Source organism: Chionomys nivalis, chromosome 1 (assembly GCF_950005125.1).
Source record: "Chionomys nivalis chromosome 1, mChiNiv1.1, whole genome shotgun sequence".
Lineage (NCBI taxonomy): Eukaryota > Metazoa > Chordata > Mammalia > Rodentia > Cricetidae > Chionomys > Chionomys nivalis.
Genome location: NC_080086.1, coordinates 58184944 through 58203979, shown reverse-complemented (window position 1 = coordinate 58203979; position 19036 = coordinate 58184944). Strand labels below are relative to the sequence as shown.

The window sequence follows — 19036 nt, the reverse complement described above, 5'->3', positions numbered from 1 at the left end:
CCAAGAATCAGGAGGCACACACAGGGTTCCCCAGCTTCCCCTCTCCACGTTCCTTCTTACGGTGTAACTAGTTCATACTAGAGGAAGAAATGTCTTTTAACACTAAACACAAAAGCACATGAAATCAGACGATCTGAACATCCAAACTGCTATACATTTTGTTCTACAAGAATGTGTTTGTCACAGTTTTTCCCCTCAACAAGAGAGACACAAAACCCATGAAAATCTGAAAATATGGTATCAGGTGAATTCTATCATAGCTAAATGGTGTTCTGACAGTATGAGGCATGTTCCACTGCCAGGCCTGATCCTCTTTATGTACCCGTACCCTGTTATTCCCCATGCCCAAGGCCACTGCCCAGTTTTGTAGCTCTGCTGTCCTTATCCAGATTACCCATTATGGCTGTTTGTAATCCGGCTTAAAGACAGTAAGGATGCTGGTGTTTTTCAGGAAAGAATTGATGATGATGGTATAAGGACCCACTCTACCCACAATGAAAGTATGGAACCAGCTGGAAGAAAAAGAGGGTAATGGGTGAGACATAAGCTCCAAAATCCTTACTCGGATAGTCCAATGGTAGGTGAAGAAGTGTCTGAGAAGCGGACTGGGAGGTGGCTCAGGGGTTAAAACACTCGCATTGTAAACATGAGAACTGGTATTTAAGACCCCAGCCCTGTGTAAATGTGAGTTGGGCATGGTGGTCACCTGTTGTTCAGAAGGATGAGACAGGGATCCCTAGGGCAAGCTGGCTCACTAAGACTAGCTGTATTGGAGAGTTCTGGGTTTATCTGAGAGACCCCGACTCAATGAATAAGGTGGAGGGCCATAGCAGAAGACTGAGGTCTCTGTACATGTGCATATCTGTGCAGGAGCGCGTGCAGGCACATGTACCTGCACATTTGAATACTCACACCCACGCTCCTGTGTGCCACACACACATACACAAAAGGAAGAAAAATAAGAAGGGTCTGAGTCAGTTACTGATGGGCAAGCTAGGTTTGGTGGGAACAGTAACCAAAATTTCTTGAAACATGAAGTGGTAGACTGTGAACGAGGGCTTGGATGGGAGGGATCGAGGCCATCTGGAGATGGTTGTCAGCTAGCAGCTGTCAAGCCCTGGCAGTCCCACTTGATGTGGCCTGTGTTAGTATCCAAGGTCTGGGAAGCTTCAGTCACCACCAGGAATGCTTCTGTAGGAAAGCAAGTCATCGGTTTGTCTCTTGACTGTGGTGCGCGACTGCAGAACTGCATTCCTCTCTAGCCATGCACCTATCAGTCATCTAGAAGACATGGCCACTGTGCTTTCATGTCTCCTCCTGCCTGTCCTGCTTTCTCAGGCTGTCTGACACTTCCCCCTTTCTCCTTCGGTGTAAAGGGAACATCTTTCTCTCTTTCCTTCCCTCCTTCCTCCCTCCCTCCTTTCCTTCCTTCCTTCCTTCCTTCCTTCCTTCCTTCCTTCCTTCCTTCCTTCCTTCCTTCCTCCCTCCCTCCCTCCCTCCCTCCCTCCCTCCCTCCCTTCCTTCCTTCCTTCTTTCTTTTCTATGAAGCAGCTGTAAACTAGACCACACAGGTGGCCCCCTTTGTCCTTGGACTCTGAGTCCACAGATTCAACCAATCTTGGATCAAAATTATCTGGGGGAAAACAGTTACACCTGCACTTAACATGTAGAAACTTTTTCTTGTTCTTGTTCCCTAAACAGCACAGAAATATCTGCAGGACATTTACATTGATTTAAAGTATTATGGAAGACATTCATAGGTTGTATAGAAATACACTATTTTTTTTTTATAAAGGAACTGAAACTTCTCTGTCTGCAGAACATAGGGATTCCAACAAGGGGTTCTGGAACCCCCCAAGCCCCCAAGATACCAAGGGAGAGCTGAAAAAAAATCCCCCACATTTTAGGAAGAAGCCTGGGTAACCAAGTGGAGTTTGGGTGGATACTAAGCCCACCCCAGAAGTGAGGTATGCATAAATATTTGATCCTGTTTGCAGAGATCGGTGTCTGAACAGATGGACAAAAGGTCACTTTAAACATGAATTCCATCAGATGCTCATCTGGCTTCATATTGCTCCACTGAGAGAGCAAACAGCATCTCATTCTTTCCCACATGCTCTATTCAGATCCTTTATCTCTTTCCTCACTTCCCCCTTCTGCCCACTACTTGGTAAAGAAATGTCTCAACAATACCACCGAGAAGGGATGAGAGGAGAAGAAATCAAGACTGACATGCATGCAAAATAAACGACTTGACATTAGGAAGAATTATGTTTAATTTTTTTGGTTTTGTGTTACAAATTGAAATTATTGCAGTACTGCTCTAGGATTTATTGGAGAGGGTATCCAAAGGCCAAGGAAGAAGGATCTGGTTTGGTGAGTGCCATACTTCCCTCTGTTATACTACTAAAGACATCTAACACTGTTTGCAGACGTCTACTTGCGTTGGTGATCAGCGGAATTGTGAAATCACAGCAAACACGCATCTCAAATGCATAGGTTCCCGACAGAAGCCCTCTTATCTTGCCACGCATCTGTTCCTTCTATAGATATTTCCATTTTAAACAATAGGAACACCTTATTTCCATTTTCCTAGTCCATAAAACTTGGAGTCACTTGACTCCATTATGTCTTTTGTATGCTATATCCAGACTTCAGCTAACTTTAGCTCTAGCTCAGAAATATCTCAGGAGCCCCCCATGCCTCCTCATGGTTCCTGTGGGCACAGTTTTCTAAGCCACTGTCGTCCTCATTCAGCCACTGTTGTTGTCACGCAGTCACCACATGGCTTCCTAGAAAGGGGTACCCCTGCTTCCTTCCTTGAATTCAGAAGCCAGAGTAAACGTTTTAAAATAAACCCATGTTCCTGTTCAGCCCACGCCATCCCTCCCTAGGGGTATCTTATCTTTCTCTCAGGGATCTAACCCTTGTCTCCCTCTGCTCACAACACAGTTTATCTCCCTGTCCCCCATTCCCTCCGTTATTCCTGTATCCTGTCTTTACCTCCTCTACTTCAGCTCCCCTGGCCTCTCTGAATCACTAAATGCAGCCCCCTCCTGCCTCCACAAGCATCCTGTTTCTGAATGCCACTTGGTTTTTTGTATTTTCCCTTATCTATGTCAAATGGAGATTATCGGAGACTTCCTCAGTTCTTAAAACAATAGTTCCCTTCTCCTATTCCATGCTAATCCCTACTCTTTCCCCCTTAGTCTAGTTTTACCTATAAATTTTATCACTTTCTTTCAAGCTCTCTATTCTAGTCTTTATGTTGTTGTTATTTATAGGCTTCCCTATAAATAACACTTAATAACACTTCACTTCTTAGAATATACACTTAATAATTTTTGAGACTGTGTGTGTATGCGTGTGTGTGCGTGCGCGCGCTCATGTGTACAATAGTGTGTGTGTTCTGTTCAATCCCTAGTGACTAAAAGCATGTCTGGAGTATGGAAAACACCCAAATAATTATACAGTTCACAAATGAGTGCATGGTTATAGGGTACCTAAGCTGCAGCTATTTATCCCAAGAACACTGAAGTAATAAGCCCATATTTTCACAATGCTCAGTCTAAGGAAAAATAAATAGCAATTGTCATCTCTAATCTCTTGTGTCCATTCACCTCCAAAATGACAAATTACCCTTGTGGTTTAGTGTTTAATTCACAACTATAAAGCTGAGCACAGTACAGGGGACAACTAAGAGGAAGCAAACAGCAAAAAGCAGAAACTCAGCACTATGCTACCCTCAAATGCTAGGCAAGCACTGAAAGTTCAGCTCGAGCTGAAAGTGGTGGCACATGCTGTCTGTAAGCCCAGCATTCAGGAAGCCCAGACAGAAGGGTCATCCTAAATTCAAGGCCAGCCTGGGTTACATAACGAGAACCTGTCTCAAACAACAGCAATGCTAATCAAGAAGAAAGAAAAGAAGGATGGAAGGGGAAGAAGGAAGTAACAGATAATACTTCTGATTTTTTCCAGGGAGAAATATATTTATAATGTAAATATATATTGCAATAGGCAAGAGCTAGGGATGCAGTTTCAGTGGTAGAGAGCTCTCCTAGTATAGATGAAATCCCATGCTTGAGTCACAGCATCGAGTAAAAGCAGGTCTGGTGATTGACCCGTAATTCTCTTGCTACATAGAGAGTTCAAGGTGAGTCTGGGATACATGAGACTGTCTCCATGAGAGGATCAAGAGGAGGGGTGAGGAGGTGAAGGAGGGGGAAGAAGAGGAAGAGGAGGAGGAGAGGAGGAGGAAGAAGAGGAAGAGGGAGAGGGAGAAGGATAAGAAAGCAAAGCACGGCAGTCTCTTGAGGCCAGGTGGCAGTCTCTCGGGGCCAGGTAATTTCTATTTCCATTCTGTCTGAGAACCTACGTGCAAAAAAATCTGAAAACTTCCACACTGGTTCCAAAACAGTATGGTCCCATTTAGGACTGGCCTTTTAAAAAGTACCTTTTCGTTTAGGACCATATAGGTTTATGCAGGCCTAGGAAGCCAACAGGGAGCCCACTTCACTCCACTGTGAATTGTGTGGAGTGAATCCTAGGTTTGTGTCTACCGGCTCCTGATAAGATGCCCCCAGCACACCTATCTATTTGGCAAGGTCCTAATTCTGCAGCTGTTACGATGAGGCCATGTCCAGAAAGACAGCACATCCCTTGTTTCCAGGACAGACACAGGAATGAATCCTCAGCCTTCCAGAGTACTGTTAATAGTCAGGGAAAAATGAAGTCATTTCAAAGTCAGTGCTCAGAGAATGCTGGGTGACCAATTCCAATTTCCAAGGTCCCTAGATAGCTTTATTAAAGCAAGTGAAGTGGAAAAAAAGATCCAGTTCAAACAATGCAAATGTTCAGCTTCCCTCAACTAGTGATAAGTAAAATGGAGAAAAATAAGTCCTGGCTAAAACACGCTTGGAGAACCTTCAGATATCAAAGAATCAGCCTCAAGGAATTTTCAAAAGCAGAAGTAGGGCTAAACCTTTTTCACCTGGCAAGGGGTGCTTTTCTCCTTAATGGAACTTTCAATGGAAGATTTGAGTCAGCTCAAAACTCAGAGCTTTGGACTCTATCAGATGTTCATCCAAAGCTTCCTGATACATGATCTTGAGAATGTATTTAACTTTCTGGTGTCGCAGTTTTCCTACCTGCACGATGGGCTTAATCAAATGTATTCTGCGGTGATGTGTGTAACACACATGATCTGGGCCATGGCTCAGGGCCAGGTCCAAAATTTGGGTGTCTTTGTAATTGCTTCTGCATCCCAGTCCAAACCATCTGATCAACTACAGATGGGTACCTAGTGTGCCAAGTCAAGAAGTGTAAGCCAATGGGTCGCCAAACAGAGACTGTCTGGGAGTGGATTAAGTCAAGCAAGTATGATTTTCAAGTGGCTTCATTGCTCATTGTTTTTAGGGGAAATCTGTACGTTAGAACCCTAACCTTGAATTACTGGCAAGGTTATATGTGCTCAAAGGTCAAAATTCTGATGTTTAAAATGAATGAATGAATGAATGAATTTGAGACATGGTCGCATGTATCTCAGGCTGGTCTTGAACTTCCTAGGTAGCTGAGGATAACCTTAAGCTCCTGATCCTTTGGCGTCTACATCCTGAGTGTTGAGCTGTGGCTAGTTCATGCAGCATCAGGACTGGAGCCCAGGGCTCTGTGCACGCTAAGCAAACACTTCACCTACTGAGCTACTTCCCAGACCTTCTAACTTTAATTTAAAGTGCTTGTTTGGCATGGTCCATTAACAACTTAAGGTTCAATTTAATTGTAGAAAACTTCATTCATTTATCTCATGGGGAGTCAAATATGAATGTCTGCTTTTCTCCAGTTTTCTTCCATCAAACTGTTTAAATTTGGGGTGTGGGGGATGCATTGTTTCATTACATGTTAAACCCCATTATGCAATTTCTTAGGATAATGGCAGTACCTGGGGTTTATTTTATTTGCGTTTCCCTACCAGCTTACTATTTTAGCTAGCTAGCATCCCAGCTTTGGTGGCTCTTTGGCAGGGTTACCACACACAGACCTGGGGACCCATGTAGCTGGGGACAGTGGTGAGTGTGCCTAGCACAAAATCACAGACTTACTGAAAACGTAAGAGAATTTGTGTGTGTGATGATTTTCACAAAGATTTGTTTTTAGATTTTATTTACTTGTATGTGTGTGTGTTTAAGTGAATGTGTGTCAACTGTTTGCTGATGACCATGAAGACTATGAGAGGGTGTTAGATACCCCAAAGTTGGAGTTCCAGGAAGTTGTGAGCTGCTTGACTTGGGTGCTGGGAACCAAATTCAGGTTCTCTGGAAAAGCCATCTCTCCAGTCCCTCTGATATTTTTGTAATGTATTTGTATAATTCTTAAGTGTGAACTATGAAGTTAGCAATGTCAAGATACAGTAGGCATTTGAGGGTCTGGAGTTTTGGTTGTATTTGTGACCTTTTTTATAAAGAGAAGGAATACGACTTTCCTTTTGGATCCAAGAAATTCATGGCCTACAATGTTCTCTGTCTTTATGACCTCAGAATCACACCTTCCAATCTGAGTCTATTTGTCTGTATTTGTGGCATGGGTGGAAGATTGGCAGATATATAGCATTTGCCATCTGCTAAAGCAGCAAGGATTTGCAAAGAGAAAAATGTGTTCGTTTGGAGGAATGGAACTTAGAAACTCTCTTTCCCAGAAATTCATGTATAGAAAAAGTCAAAGTCATACATCCTGAATAACTGATTCTTTGAATAGTTTCCTCCAAGAATTAAAAACACAACTGAGACATAATTATTGTCCTGAGGTCACAAAGTAGCGAAAACTTGGCCATCTGTGCAAGACAACTTTTCTCTTCCCAGAGAGGAGGAGAATAACTGCACAACCTCAAAGACTTTACTGACTCAAAAGTAGGGATTTGGTATCAAGTACATTTGGAAATGTTGAGGGTCAGTGACCCAGTGCTTATAAAAACATGAAAAGCCAAATTCTGCTGTGAGAAATCAATAAATTTATCGGGCAGGTCATTTTGCCATCCTCCCAGCCCATCATTTGCTGATGTCTGAAGACAATTTTGGTTACCACAGTGTAGAGGGTGTGAAATGGGCACCAGGAAGGCAGAGACCAAGGAAGCTGATAAGCATTCTCCAGTGCCCAGAAGGATGCCCTCCAGGAAGGAGGTATCTGGTCTCAATTGTCAAGATGGGAAAAGTCTAATCTATACTTGTTTAAAATATGTAGATTGCTCTATGTGCTGCTATCTTAGTTCCTAATCAGAATCGTGCTCACCCATTTCCCAGACAACATACTCACTAGAATTAATCTTACTTTTGAAAACATTCCCAAACAGCAACCTATGTATTCAAATGTGACATTTAAACCTTGTGAGATGCTAAATGCTGTTGGGCTCTCACAAGGGAGGGGAGTTCTGTCATTGCCAGAACAGCTAATTAAAAAGAATCACCAAGAACTATCAAATGTTCTGGAATGTCGAGGAATATCCCATTTGCAGGATCACTATTTTGTTTAGAAAGGTGTTTACTCAAGCCCGAATTGCCAAGTGAAATTTCTCTTGCCTTAATGGGCCACTCACCCCTACCCCTGTGTGCCCCCTGTGCACTCAACCTCTAAAATGAGTGGCACTCTTTCCTGGTTTGCAAATCCCCATCTGGCTAGACAATCTCCTTTCTGGAGACTTCTACTTTCAGCTTAATCTTGTCCGGAGTTGACAGATAGGGATGGCTTCCTAGGATCTCAGAATGTTGTTTGACAGGAATGTCACCTCTCTAGAGAGGGATTTCCAATAGCTCTTCCATCAGTCAGACTTTCAATGGGAAGCTCTCTCTCTCTCTCTCTGTCTCTCTCTGTCTCTGTCTCTGTCTCTGTCTCTCTCTCTCTCTCTCTCTCTCTCTCTCTCTCTCTCATATACCAGACCTCCAGACCTTTCTATTTTAGCCCTCTTTTGAGGTGCTAGGAGAAGTAAAACTTTGTTGGGCTGTCCTGTCTTCGCTGGATGACTAATATCATCCCGTTTCAACTGCTTGATGCTGGGAGAACCTCCACTCCCAGAAGAAACTATCAAACGTGTCTCCTGACTTTGCTTAAAGGTTCATTGAGGGATAAAATCAGTCCCACGTGAGAATCACTGATTTATCCTAAGGCTCCTGGAAAGTCCTTCAAGTTCCCTGAGCTCACTTGATTTGAATAGATGTCGAGGGGGTGGGGCACACAGCCTTCCTGATAAATGGAGGTTATAGAGCCATGTGGGTATCACTGCTGCAAAGTTAGGGACTTGGGTCAATAAGTCAGGGAGCCTCTCTCTCTAAAGGTCATGTCCTGTACAGCACGGAATCCCTTGGAACATATTTAACAGGATTTCAATTACAGTAGCAAGCTCTAGGGGACAACATTTCTCCCTGACATCAGCTGATGACTGGCCATCTGATTCAAGGCAACCACGGAGAAGGGAACATGGTTTTACCGGTGTTCTGCATACAGAACTGCACAACAGGTAAGCTGGCTGGGCGAGGGGTTTTGACTAAGCTCAAAGAAAACAAACAGCACACATGTTTGGGAAAAAAAAAAAGTCTTTTGTTTTCCAAAGAATTTAGACTTCGTGTAGGGGTGAGTTAAAAGGGGGCCTGTGTTATTTATTAGACTTTGAGAGTAGGGACTGCATTGAAAGAAAGCTGGGATTTCCCTGGGGAAGGGAGACATAAAAGGCACAACGTTCAGATGCCCAGAGGCTTTTATTTCTGTTGCACAGGACAGAGGGAACAGTGTAGGGAGGAAGAGAGAGAGCAAGAAAGCCAAAAGCGAGAAAGGAAAGGTTGGATCCTGGGTGGGAGGGGCAACACCCCTTTCTTTGTCACTGCAGGACCAAAGTATGATGACCAAATGCCCCCTAAAATTTCTCCAAAAGTTTAATGCTTTGAAATAAATCTAAATCTACTCTTTCGCCCCTTGTGAAGGAAAAGGCGATATGAACGTATTTATTTAAATAGATGTTTAAGAATTTTGCGGAATTTCAGATATACAGGAAAATTGCACAGTCCTTTCCCCACCTCATCTAGAGTTCCCCATCACCAACATCAACAGCTCCCTCATCCCGGCAGCCCTCTGGCTACCTGTGTCTGCCTTCTCCTCACGTACATACAGGCTATGATCATTTTGTCTTTACCTCAAACATTACACTATCAGGTCATTTTTGGATGACTGAGAGTTTTTTTGTTTGTCTGTTTTTAATGTTTTGGAAGTGGCTTAGGGGCAAAATTGCTTTAATTTTTTCTTGTTCTCATATTTAGATAGCCCACCTTCTGGATGGCATCTCAATTTAGGATGCCTCCCTAAAATGTGTGTATGGAGGATTTTATGTCTGGCCACTGAGAATGGGAATTAATTGAGGACCCCGTGAGTCAATTTGCAGGGGATGCTTTTGCACGTGCTTCAGTTTGGTGGTGGTGGGGGCTCATCAGTTTGAGGCGTGGCTGTGAATGGACCCATTGAGGTTTCCTTAACACCACAGAGGCTGGGGTTTGCAGCGGCAATGATAACAAAGGAGAAGGGGGTGAGATCAGCGCCTCTCTGGAGTCTCCCGATGTGTCTTTGAAATGGAGTCCTGCCAAGCTAATCTGCTCCGTGTCATCTACTGGGTTCAGTGACTCTGAAAAAGCTGTCTTCCTAGAGCTTTCCCCTCAAGGAGACAATGATCTCTTGGAATTTCAGAGTCTACCTGGAGCTTTCAATTTCACCTTCTGGCTAAAGGCCTCAACCAGGGCTGACCCTTCCAACCCATGGCACACACAGACTGTCTCCTTTAGTGAGCTTCTGGCCACTGCGAACTTGAATACTCAGCCACAAAAGAGGAGCGTTTGTTTCAACAGCTGCTTTGATGATGAAAAGCCAGAGCTATGCCTCCCAGCACAGCTGGTTCTGACTGTCTGTCTTTACCTTACCCTGCTTTTCTCTAATGCCCAGTTGTGGCCCACTGATGTTTTGTAAAACAAAAGCACAAACTCCAAGGACAGGAGAAGACTAGTTACCGGGGACGTGCTGTGTAGGGGCTTCTCGGTGCTGACACAGGAGTCTTCTCCTTTTACTTTTATAAATTTGATTTTTGCCTAGTTTATAACTAATTGTTAAATATGCACCGCTGCCAGGTTGTTCATCTGGTATGGCAGTCTTTAGGGTGACTAAGGTTAATAGATTTATAAATTAATACTTTTAAAAAAGAGGCTTCCTGCCCCTTGTTTACATTATACGTGTTTGGGATTTGTTTTGGCTGGTGTGGGGCTAGAATGTCGGGCCCAGTCCCAGCTAGAACATGCTTTGTCACTGAGCTGTACTTATCCCTAACTACTTTTTAACCTTTCCTGAGAATCTTTGTAAAAAGGTGTGGCTAAGCAGTCCAGGCTGACCTTTAATTTGCCTGGAAGCCAAGGCCTTCAAAATTTGGGATTCTCCTGCCTCAAGTTCCCTTGTTGCTGAAATTAAAGGCCTGTGTCACGAGTGTGTGTATGAGTATGTATGTGTCTAGTGTTGGCAACATGTTACCAATGACTTTCATATTGGAAACCAGCAACACAGAATAGTTTCCTCACTGTAGAATGCTGTAGGTCTGTGGATGAAGGCATAACTTCTTCCACAGAGGAGCAATGGGATGCAGATCTGGACAGGAATGATGGGCTCCAGACTAAGCCAATGTGTGCTATCTTCTTTACTGCTAACTGTCCACATTTGTTTTAGCTGCCAATTTTCTATTTTACAAACTCTGGAAAGGGTTTTAAAACTGTTCACAACAATTCCACTGCAAGGGAATGGTAAAAAGCAGAGAAGACAGCACTCAATCCACACGCTCCAGATCTTTTTATTGGCCTCTGTTAAATAACAAAGGGGATCCGTGCCCTTAGAGCACATCTTACCCAGAAGGAGCCCAGACCAGTCAGTCACATTTGGGACCTAATGGGGGCAGACTCTAGACCAGTACTTAAAAAAAAAACCAAAAACAAAACAAAACAACAATAACAACTAAGTTTCTGCTTCCATGGTGTTGGGTGTCTTATTTTAAAATGATTGGACAACTTCACATCTAATAGGATTGCTAATTTTTTTTTTTTATTGAGCGAATATCATCAGCAACAGTGAAGTCGTGGGTTCTAGTAGCAATTTGTTCTTTTATTTTTAGCTGATGGAGCTGCCAGCCAAAGAAGTGTTGGGTCTTTGATTACAGGAGCTTGACTTTCTCCATTTCTTGCTAAAATTTCCCTTTGTCCTTTGTAAAGCACGACTCTGACGAGTTCCTTGCTGTACCTGTACCTGTCATGTGTGTAACAGGACCCAACCCACAGTAGGCGCCCGAAAATATCTGCTGGGAAATGGATGGCTTTTATTTGGAAGATAACAAGGTGACATCTTTAATCCCTTATATTCTTTCCCAAGATGAACCTTCTGGAAAAGCCTTTGCTGATGTCCAGGATGCCCCCTAGCCAATTACTCTAGGATGTAACCCCTTCTTCCCCCTCCACATTCCAGTGTTTTCATCCCTCTCCTCATTGGCCAGACAACTCCTGAGTCAGGTAGAGGGCATAGCTTCCCCTGAGAGCACGTCCTCCCATCTCTGGGCTTTGTAAATACATAAGAATAGAGATCTGCTAAGCCACCCTGAACAAGCTGTCAAAAGATGTGATGAAACAGCTGTCCACAGAGGTGACACAGTCACGCAGCCATCATCAACAGATAAGCAATATTTACAGTCTGTTGAGTTTCTTTTCAATAAGTAGATGCAGACAAGCATTCTGATGGCTCTAAACACCGGACAGAGGTGTTTTATAGTTTGTCTTAATCTATATTGAACTTAGTGAAAATGTGATTTTCTATGTCATGGTCTTTTGAATAATAAAAAAAAAATCCAAAACAATAACTATTTAGCTCAGATTGAGGAAGAGGGCCAAGAAGTCCAAGGCCAGCCTAGTCTCCAGCAAGATGTTGCCTCAAAATAAAGCCAATAGGTAGTGAGGATCTTTCACTTTTAAAAAGCTAGGTGTGTGTTTAAGACTCGTGTTCATTTAGGAAAAATATCATTTACATTTTTATATTTAATTGTATTTTCTTCAAAGTTGAAATCTTACATGATTGCCCTATTCCGGCCAAAAATTTCTCTGTAACATGAAAGAAAGAGTTGTTTTGCCTTTACATGACATTTCTGAAACATCTGGTTATGGGAACTTGCCAATAGCAGCAATAATTTAGGATTTTCTGTTATTGGACTCAAAAGCACAGTGTCAGAATCAGTCTAGCATTGTTCGGGGAGGATGGTATTTGAATTTCAGGAATCTCTTAGCAAAGGTCTCATAACTCACTGAACACAACCTGTTTCATGTCTCCCAAAATAGCATTAATAAAGTGGGCAGCCACCATGAGCGGTCTTGTCACTAATGTAGCTATAGTAACATGTAATGTGGTGTAGCAGTGGTCCCCTCACGGGATAGCAAAAAGGCTGGTGCCCATAGACATGCTCAATAAGCTTAGCTATGGTTATTGTTGTCTACTTTGCGATGCTATTTTTTGTCACATCTTTATAAACCTCTAACTCATACAAGTAGTTCTCCCCTCCCCTCATTTTGGATTTTTTGTGTGTGTGAAGTACGACTACTAACAATGGGGTGACGTGGAGGATGGAACGAGGCATGATCATCTGAAGACATATTTTGGCAAAGAGGAGGCTGCCTTGGAACTTTCCACCTTCATTGCTATAATATTTATTTGTCTTTAATAATAGATTCTTTTTGAAGTGTATTGAAGGTAAACAAATAAAAATGACAAACGGAAGCCTTCTGCTGTTGTCTGGCCAGGTGGACCCCTGTGTGGACGCTTTAGTGCTTTGTCCCAGAATCTTCTCTTCTAGCCAGCTTTCTTTGTCTTCTGGGTGTTTTTTTTATTATTTTTTTTTCAGTATCTTCAAATTCAGTAAGCAAAGCTTTCTGATTTCATAGTTGAAACTCAATGAATCAAGACAACATTATTAGGAAAGGAAAAGCTACCCAACGCAAGGTTAAGCCTCACAGATTTCTGTTCAGAGAACGCATCATCATCTCTAATTCAGAATTGTTTTATAGCAACCTTTCAAACGCACACTTCAGCTCAGCCAACAACATGAAGTTTAATACATGGCTACTTGGAGTTAGGAGGGGGGTGATAGAGAGAGTTTACAAAATTTAAATATATATATATTAATCAAAAGAAACATACATTCACTTCTAAATCTTATATTTGCCTTCACAGTCAGCTCTCACACTAGTTTTTAAACGTTGCTTACGAAATTAAATAACTTGGAAAAATAAATACGCTTTATTATATAAAGACATATAAATCTGTACCACCCAAAATATTCAGAAATACGTAAATGTGACTGCTTAAAACTATTTTTCAGAAAATACAGTTGTGATATTTATGATCTTTGATTCTGTGTTATAATGAGGTTGTCAAACACTGACGTCAAACCTTTGGTCTTTCTACCTATAGGCACTGCACAGTGTGATATGAAAATGAGGTAGACACAAATCCTTAAGTTGGCCAGGCTGAAACACAAGCATAGCCCCCTTCCATGCTCGTGGCCTCTCATCATTCAGAGCTATGAGCACAGCTCTCAAAGGAATACACTGAGCTGTCAAGAAAACACCCAAACAAGCAACTTCTGTAGAGAAGAACCACTATCTACAAGAGACCAGTGAACAGAAATACAGGGCAATGCAAAAACAAATGCCACCAAACTACCCTAGGGGTGTGGCGATGGCAGTGGCAGATACCACGTTCTTCCTCTGGAATGCATTTGCTCAGTCTAGAATGCTCCTGATTTGTAGGACATTTCTTGCTTCCTTTGACAGTACAGAGATCTCTGTCTAGCTTGTCATATGATAGGCATATTTATTTCCCAGTGTGTTTTTAGAACTGGCTCCGTGGTTCCATAGTTAAGCAGAGCTGAAAAACACTGTTTCTTAAACAAAGCAAGAGTTCAGGGACCTTATTTTTAAAAGGCCAGAAGAGAAAATTTTGCAGGTTTTTTTTTTTTTTTTTTTTTTGGCAGAGTCTTGTAACTCTGGCTGTGCTGGAACTTATTATGGCCCCAAACTATAGGTGATCCTCCTGACTCAGTCTCCTGAGTACTGGGTCACAGGTGTGAGCTACTGCAACCAGAATTACAATAATGAGTCATAGACCTGCTGTGACTCAAGTCAGAGTCTCTCTAAAAGGGTTGTTTGTGGAGACTCTGGGAGTTGTGGCAACAATGATTTGGGTTTCTTTCTCAAATGCTACTCCTTCCTAGGCAGCGTTGACGTAAACTGTCTCCGCTTGACCTTGGCTATGTCCCACAGCGGTGGCTGCTTTGTGATATGACAGTGTCTATGTGTGGGAGTCCCTGGGAGCAAAAGCAACCTGCTGGAGGAGTCATTGCTGCCCTGCGCTCTATTGGAAGCGAGACGTCAGCACCTCGAATGTGCGTCTCTCTTTCCTCCACTTGCTAACTTCGCTGTAGCCACAGTGGGAAAGCACCATAGGAAAGACTTTAGAGCTAGAAACAGGAGTCATTGAGGTATGCTGAAACGTAGAAGTCCTAAGACATTATACCAAAACATCCACGTAAATAAGCATAAAATAATCCAAACCAAAATGCTATAGCAAGAGTCCGAATGATTGCTCTCTTCCATGTACATAAAATTAATATATTTAAACTGCCTATCTACTAAAACAAAATGCTTTTGGTTTAGTTCTTTAAAAAAAAAATCACAGTTTAAAAGCCTTGCAAAAGTGGCCACTCTCTTAAGACAGTAGAATTGAAATCTGAAAGTCAAACTAACAATTGCTTTATGAGATCACACAGGCAGTAGAACTTGCTTTAAAATCTATGTCTACATATGCTGGAGCGCAGAGGACTTTAACTGTCTTTTCTTCCTCTCCCATAGTTTAGAAAACTATATGTAGCCCCAAGAAGAACAGCAATATTAAATATGCCCCAGGTTTTCAGTTAAAACAATCAGCAGCTTATATTTAAAGATTTAAGCTATTAAATTATTAATAGGGGATATGCTGACAGAACATCTCAGAAAAAGGAAGTTGCATATATATGTATGTACAGACACACATATGTGTGTGTGCATATTCAGAGACACATCCCCAGAACTATATTTATAACTCATTATGGATATATTTTTCTATCTTTCTAAAAATGTATTTGAGAAAAGTATGGGATCTAAGGGTTAATATTTAGAGAAGGAAAACACAGATTTCTCTTCTTCATCAAACCACAAGACTATGCAATGAGGAGGTTCTCACAGAGGCGTAACCAGTGACGTTAGAACTAGTGACATACTACTCTTGAGAGTGTAAAGGGACCCAGGGGAATTAGCTCTGGTGTCGCCTGTACACAGAGTGAGCATGCCATGGGCTCGAGCGGGAATGTTTCACGGACAGTAGTAAGCAGCAGTGACAGAGAAACTGGGATTTTCAGAGGCCATCCTGTCTGCCCTAACGTTACCTCAGACCTTCTTCACAGCATATATCTGGAAAGGTGCCAGCGATGAAGACACCATATCCTTAGAGAACCACAGATGTTCCGCTGTGACTTTTCTTAAACTCTGGGATAAATCCCACAGCCTAGTGAAAGAGCGCAACCCGAGCTCGTGATTCTTCTCCCAGTTCTCTACTGCATACAGAAGCCTTCCAGCTAACTGGGGCACGGAACCAGCCCTGCAGACGCAGCCACTGATGCCCGAAAGCCTGACTTTGAGACACATCAGTGGGTGTCAATCAAGCTACTTAAGCTAATCTACTCTTCACCTGGCATTAGAATGAGTAAGACCTTCCAAGACAAGTCTGAATAAAAAGTCATCTGGAAGTGACTTTATATAATACTGATTTCAGCTTCATCGCAATGAATGTGCTTCCAGGAATATTTACTGTCCTAGATACATCAGACCTGCTGGCTTCATAATTTTTTGTCACAGCTTAGCCTAGGAACTGTGCTGACACGGTTAGTCCATCTGTTTGCTAAGAGCTGCCCCAGTAGTTTGTATTTACAGTGACAAACCTGCCTTGCCATGCCAGCTCCTGCCTAAGGAAAACGAGGAGCAAAGTAAAAGCTGATCTCAGATGGCCTTCTTGTCTGGGGGCAGGGAAGAGATTCCAGATACCTCAGAAGGTATCGGGTCACTGGTTATGCAGCTAGTCACCCATATTTACAAAATTGTAGCTATTGGTGGCTCTAGACATTAAGTGGGTTATGCTAAGGTATGTCCAAGCCTCGCAGAAGCAAACGATAGTAGTTGAAGAAAAAAAAAATGCCTTGGCCTCAATAAGCAGGAACCTTGCTCCAATAGTCAGAGCTACCAAAGCTTAGAAAGCAAAGACTGGCTACTTTTGAGCCATTTCTCTAAATCATTATCAATGTACATACATACAGCTCTTCTAGGCAAAGGAAGCTACTTCTTGGCACCATTTCTGCATGAGGTATATGTATTCTATAAAGTCACTTTGGCAGTATCACATGGTATTAATTATACCATGGCAGAATAGAGAGAAGGTAATCGGGCATTCATAGCACAGTATCTAGGATGCCTTCACGGGCGTGACAGTTCTTGGCTGTGAAGGCATGCCCCAGAATATTATAACACTGAGAGTTTGGGTAACAAACATGCAGCATTAGGGCCGTACCGAGCTCCAAGGGCCAGTACTCCACGCAGCGTCTCGTGGGCAAGCGTGTGTGTTGCACTGCTCACGGTCTGGAGGCTTGTCAAGAACTTCACAGCTCAAATCTGGGAACCGGTCACCATTGGCCCGCTGACAGACCACCAGTCTTGTTCGCATGCCTCCACCACACCGCTTGGTACACTGGAAGAGGGACAAAGAACGCGACAGTTATTTTGTGTGAACAGCACATGGCAAATTCTATTTCCCCACAGGAAACTTTTCTTGGCTACACTCTGTTATAATGTTGGGCAGCCTAAGTCTGACAGACAGAGCCAAGGCGAATTGCCAACAATGACAGAGGCAATGGACCATGGTTCCTGGGAATATTAAGTATCCCTCAGTGAGGGCTTCCTTTAGATCTGTAGTAAGGGCTTTTATGTAGCTCACCTCATCAGGTTGAGAACACAGTTACTTGCCTCATATTTAAAATGGAAGGTTGGGAAGTTAATTTAATCAATCTTGATTCATTAGCCAGTAGCTAAGATAAAATTCTTTGAGGCATACAGAAACAAGTAAATAAAAAAAATAACCAGAAATTAATCAATATCAAATAAAAGAGATAATGATTTGGCCTGTTTTGTTTTGTTTAGTTTTATTTAGTTTGTTTTATGGTAGTTGATAATTTCTTTCTTTGGTTTTTGTTTTGAGACAAAGTTTCACTGTGCAGTCTATGCTAGGCTGGAACTCCCTGGAATCCAGACTGACTTTCTGCCTCAGCCTCCTGAATGCTAGGACCATAGAGACAAGCAGTCAGGGTCAACTCTAAGTTTTATTTTTAAATGTTGCTGAGGATTTAATCAGTCCGTTTTATACAACCCACATGTGTCGGCAACTTCTATGAAGCTGCCACGGATGGACCTTTGCCGATTCTCTTATTCCAGTTGTGATGTGCAACTGTTTAACTCAGCCTTTGGACCTCAGGACAAGTACAACTGTCCCTTAGGATGAATCAAGAGCACGACGGGAATGGGCGCGAGCTGATGTTCTGACTGCTGGCAGGACTCACATTTGTGAGACGGGAACAAGTTGTATTTCTTGGACTGTGCTGTGCGCTCAGGTCCATGAACACAGACATCCAGTTTCCCAGCTACGTCAAGGGTGGCTCTCCCACAGTGGGACGGGTCAGCCTGTGATGACCGACAGCAGCCCAGCAAAGGCGTGGACTCGCCTGGCTTGGATTCAACTACAGAAGTCTAATTATGGATCCCGCAGGACAAAACTGCACTGAGTGTTGGGAAGACTCACATCCCAGGAGTCTCAAAGCCCCTCTCCCCCTCCCTCCCTCCCTCAGCATCACTGCCCAGGAAAACATCAGTGAAAGTCAACAAAAATTCCTGGGTCAACTGCCTGTCCCTTCTAGCTTATGTGTATGAAATGATGAGACACAGGAAGGTGGCCTAATGAGCCCATCACCTCCTATGTCTTTTTTCTTCCTCTTGGTGCTGTGGTCTTCCAGGTGTTCATTTTCAGGTTTTATTTGGTAAACAGTCAAGACACAACAACTCGGTAAGCCTTAAATATGTGCGTCTCTTACAGATTCAACCATAGAGAGAGATTTTAGTAACATAAATACGCATGTAAGTCCTACTATAAAGTATAACAAGAGTTCAAAAGGCCCAACACTACTACTACTGATTATCATTCTTACTATTAATAAAGTTATTATTGCATTATTACAGTATCACTTGATTGATTTAAAGTTACATGTTAGGCATTTAACGGATGCTATCTCATATAACTCATAAATATTATGCAGGTGGTACTATTACTATTCCAGTTTATGGGTAATGACATGAAAATTGAGCTAAATTATGTTACTTGTTAATATCACAAAAATGCTAAAGGTCATGCCTAGGTCCAGTCAGAGCCTGCACATCCTGAGCCAGAGTCTAGCTGGGTGAGACTGCCTGATCCTTCCCTCCATGCCCCCTCCGCAGCTCCCCAGATGTAGCCATCCTTATCCAGTGCCCTGAAACAGCCGCACCCCAGCATGCATGGCCTTCAACCTCCAGGCATACAGAGGAAGAGACCACAGACACACTCCCATTCACAATAGGCTCAAGGAAAAGAAAGTATCTAGGAATCAATTTAATCAGGAGATAAACGACCTCGCAAGGAAAACTTTAAATCTCTGAAGGAAAAGATACAGAAAGGTACCAGAAAATGGAAAGACACGCCATTACCACATTCACAGACTGACAGAATTAGTATTGTGGAAATGACCATCCTGTCAAAAGTTATTTACAGATTCTGTGCAGTTCCAATCAAAATTACCATCTCATTCTTCACAGAAACTTTAAAA

The 19036-nt window shown here is 42.6% G+C and overlaps 1 protein-coding gene across 3 annotated transcripts in view; it reads right to left on the bottom strand.

Moving 5' to 3' along the window:
- Nucleotides 1–19036, bottom strand: part of Adamts9 (ADAM metallopeptidase with thrombospondin type 1 motif 9) — a 174699-nt gene that overhangs the window by 62248 nt on the left and 93415 nt on the right. For all 3 annotated transcript variants that reach the window (XM_057763644.1, XM_057763663.1, XM_057763654.1), the window contains exon 28: nucleotides 16699–16875. In XM_057763644.1, coding sequence (XP_057619627.1) covers nucleotides 16699–16875 — 177 coding nt within the window. The remainder of the gene's footprint in view (nucleotides 1–16698; nucleotides 16876–19036) is intronic.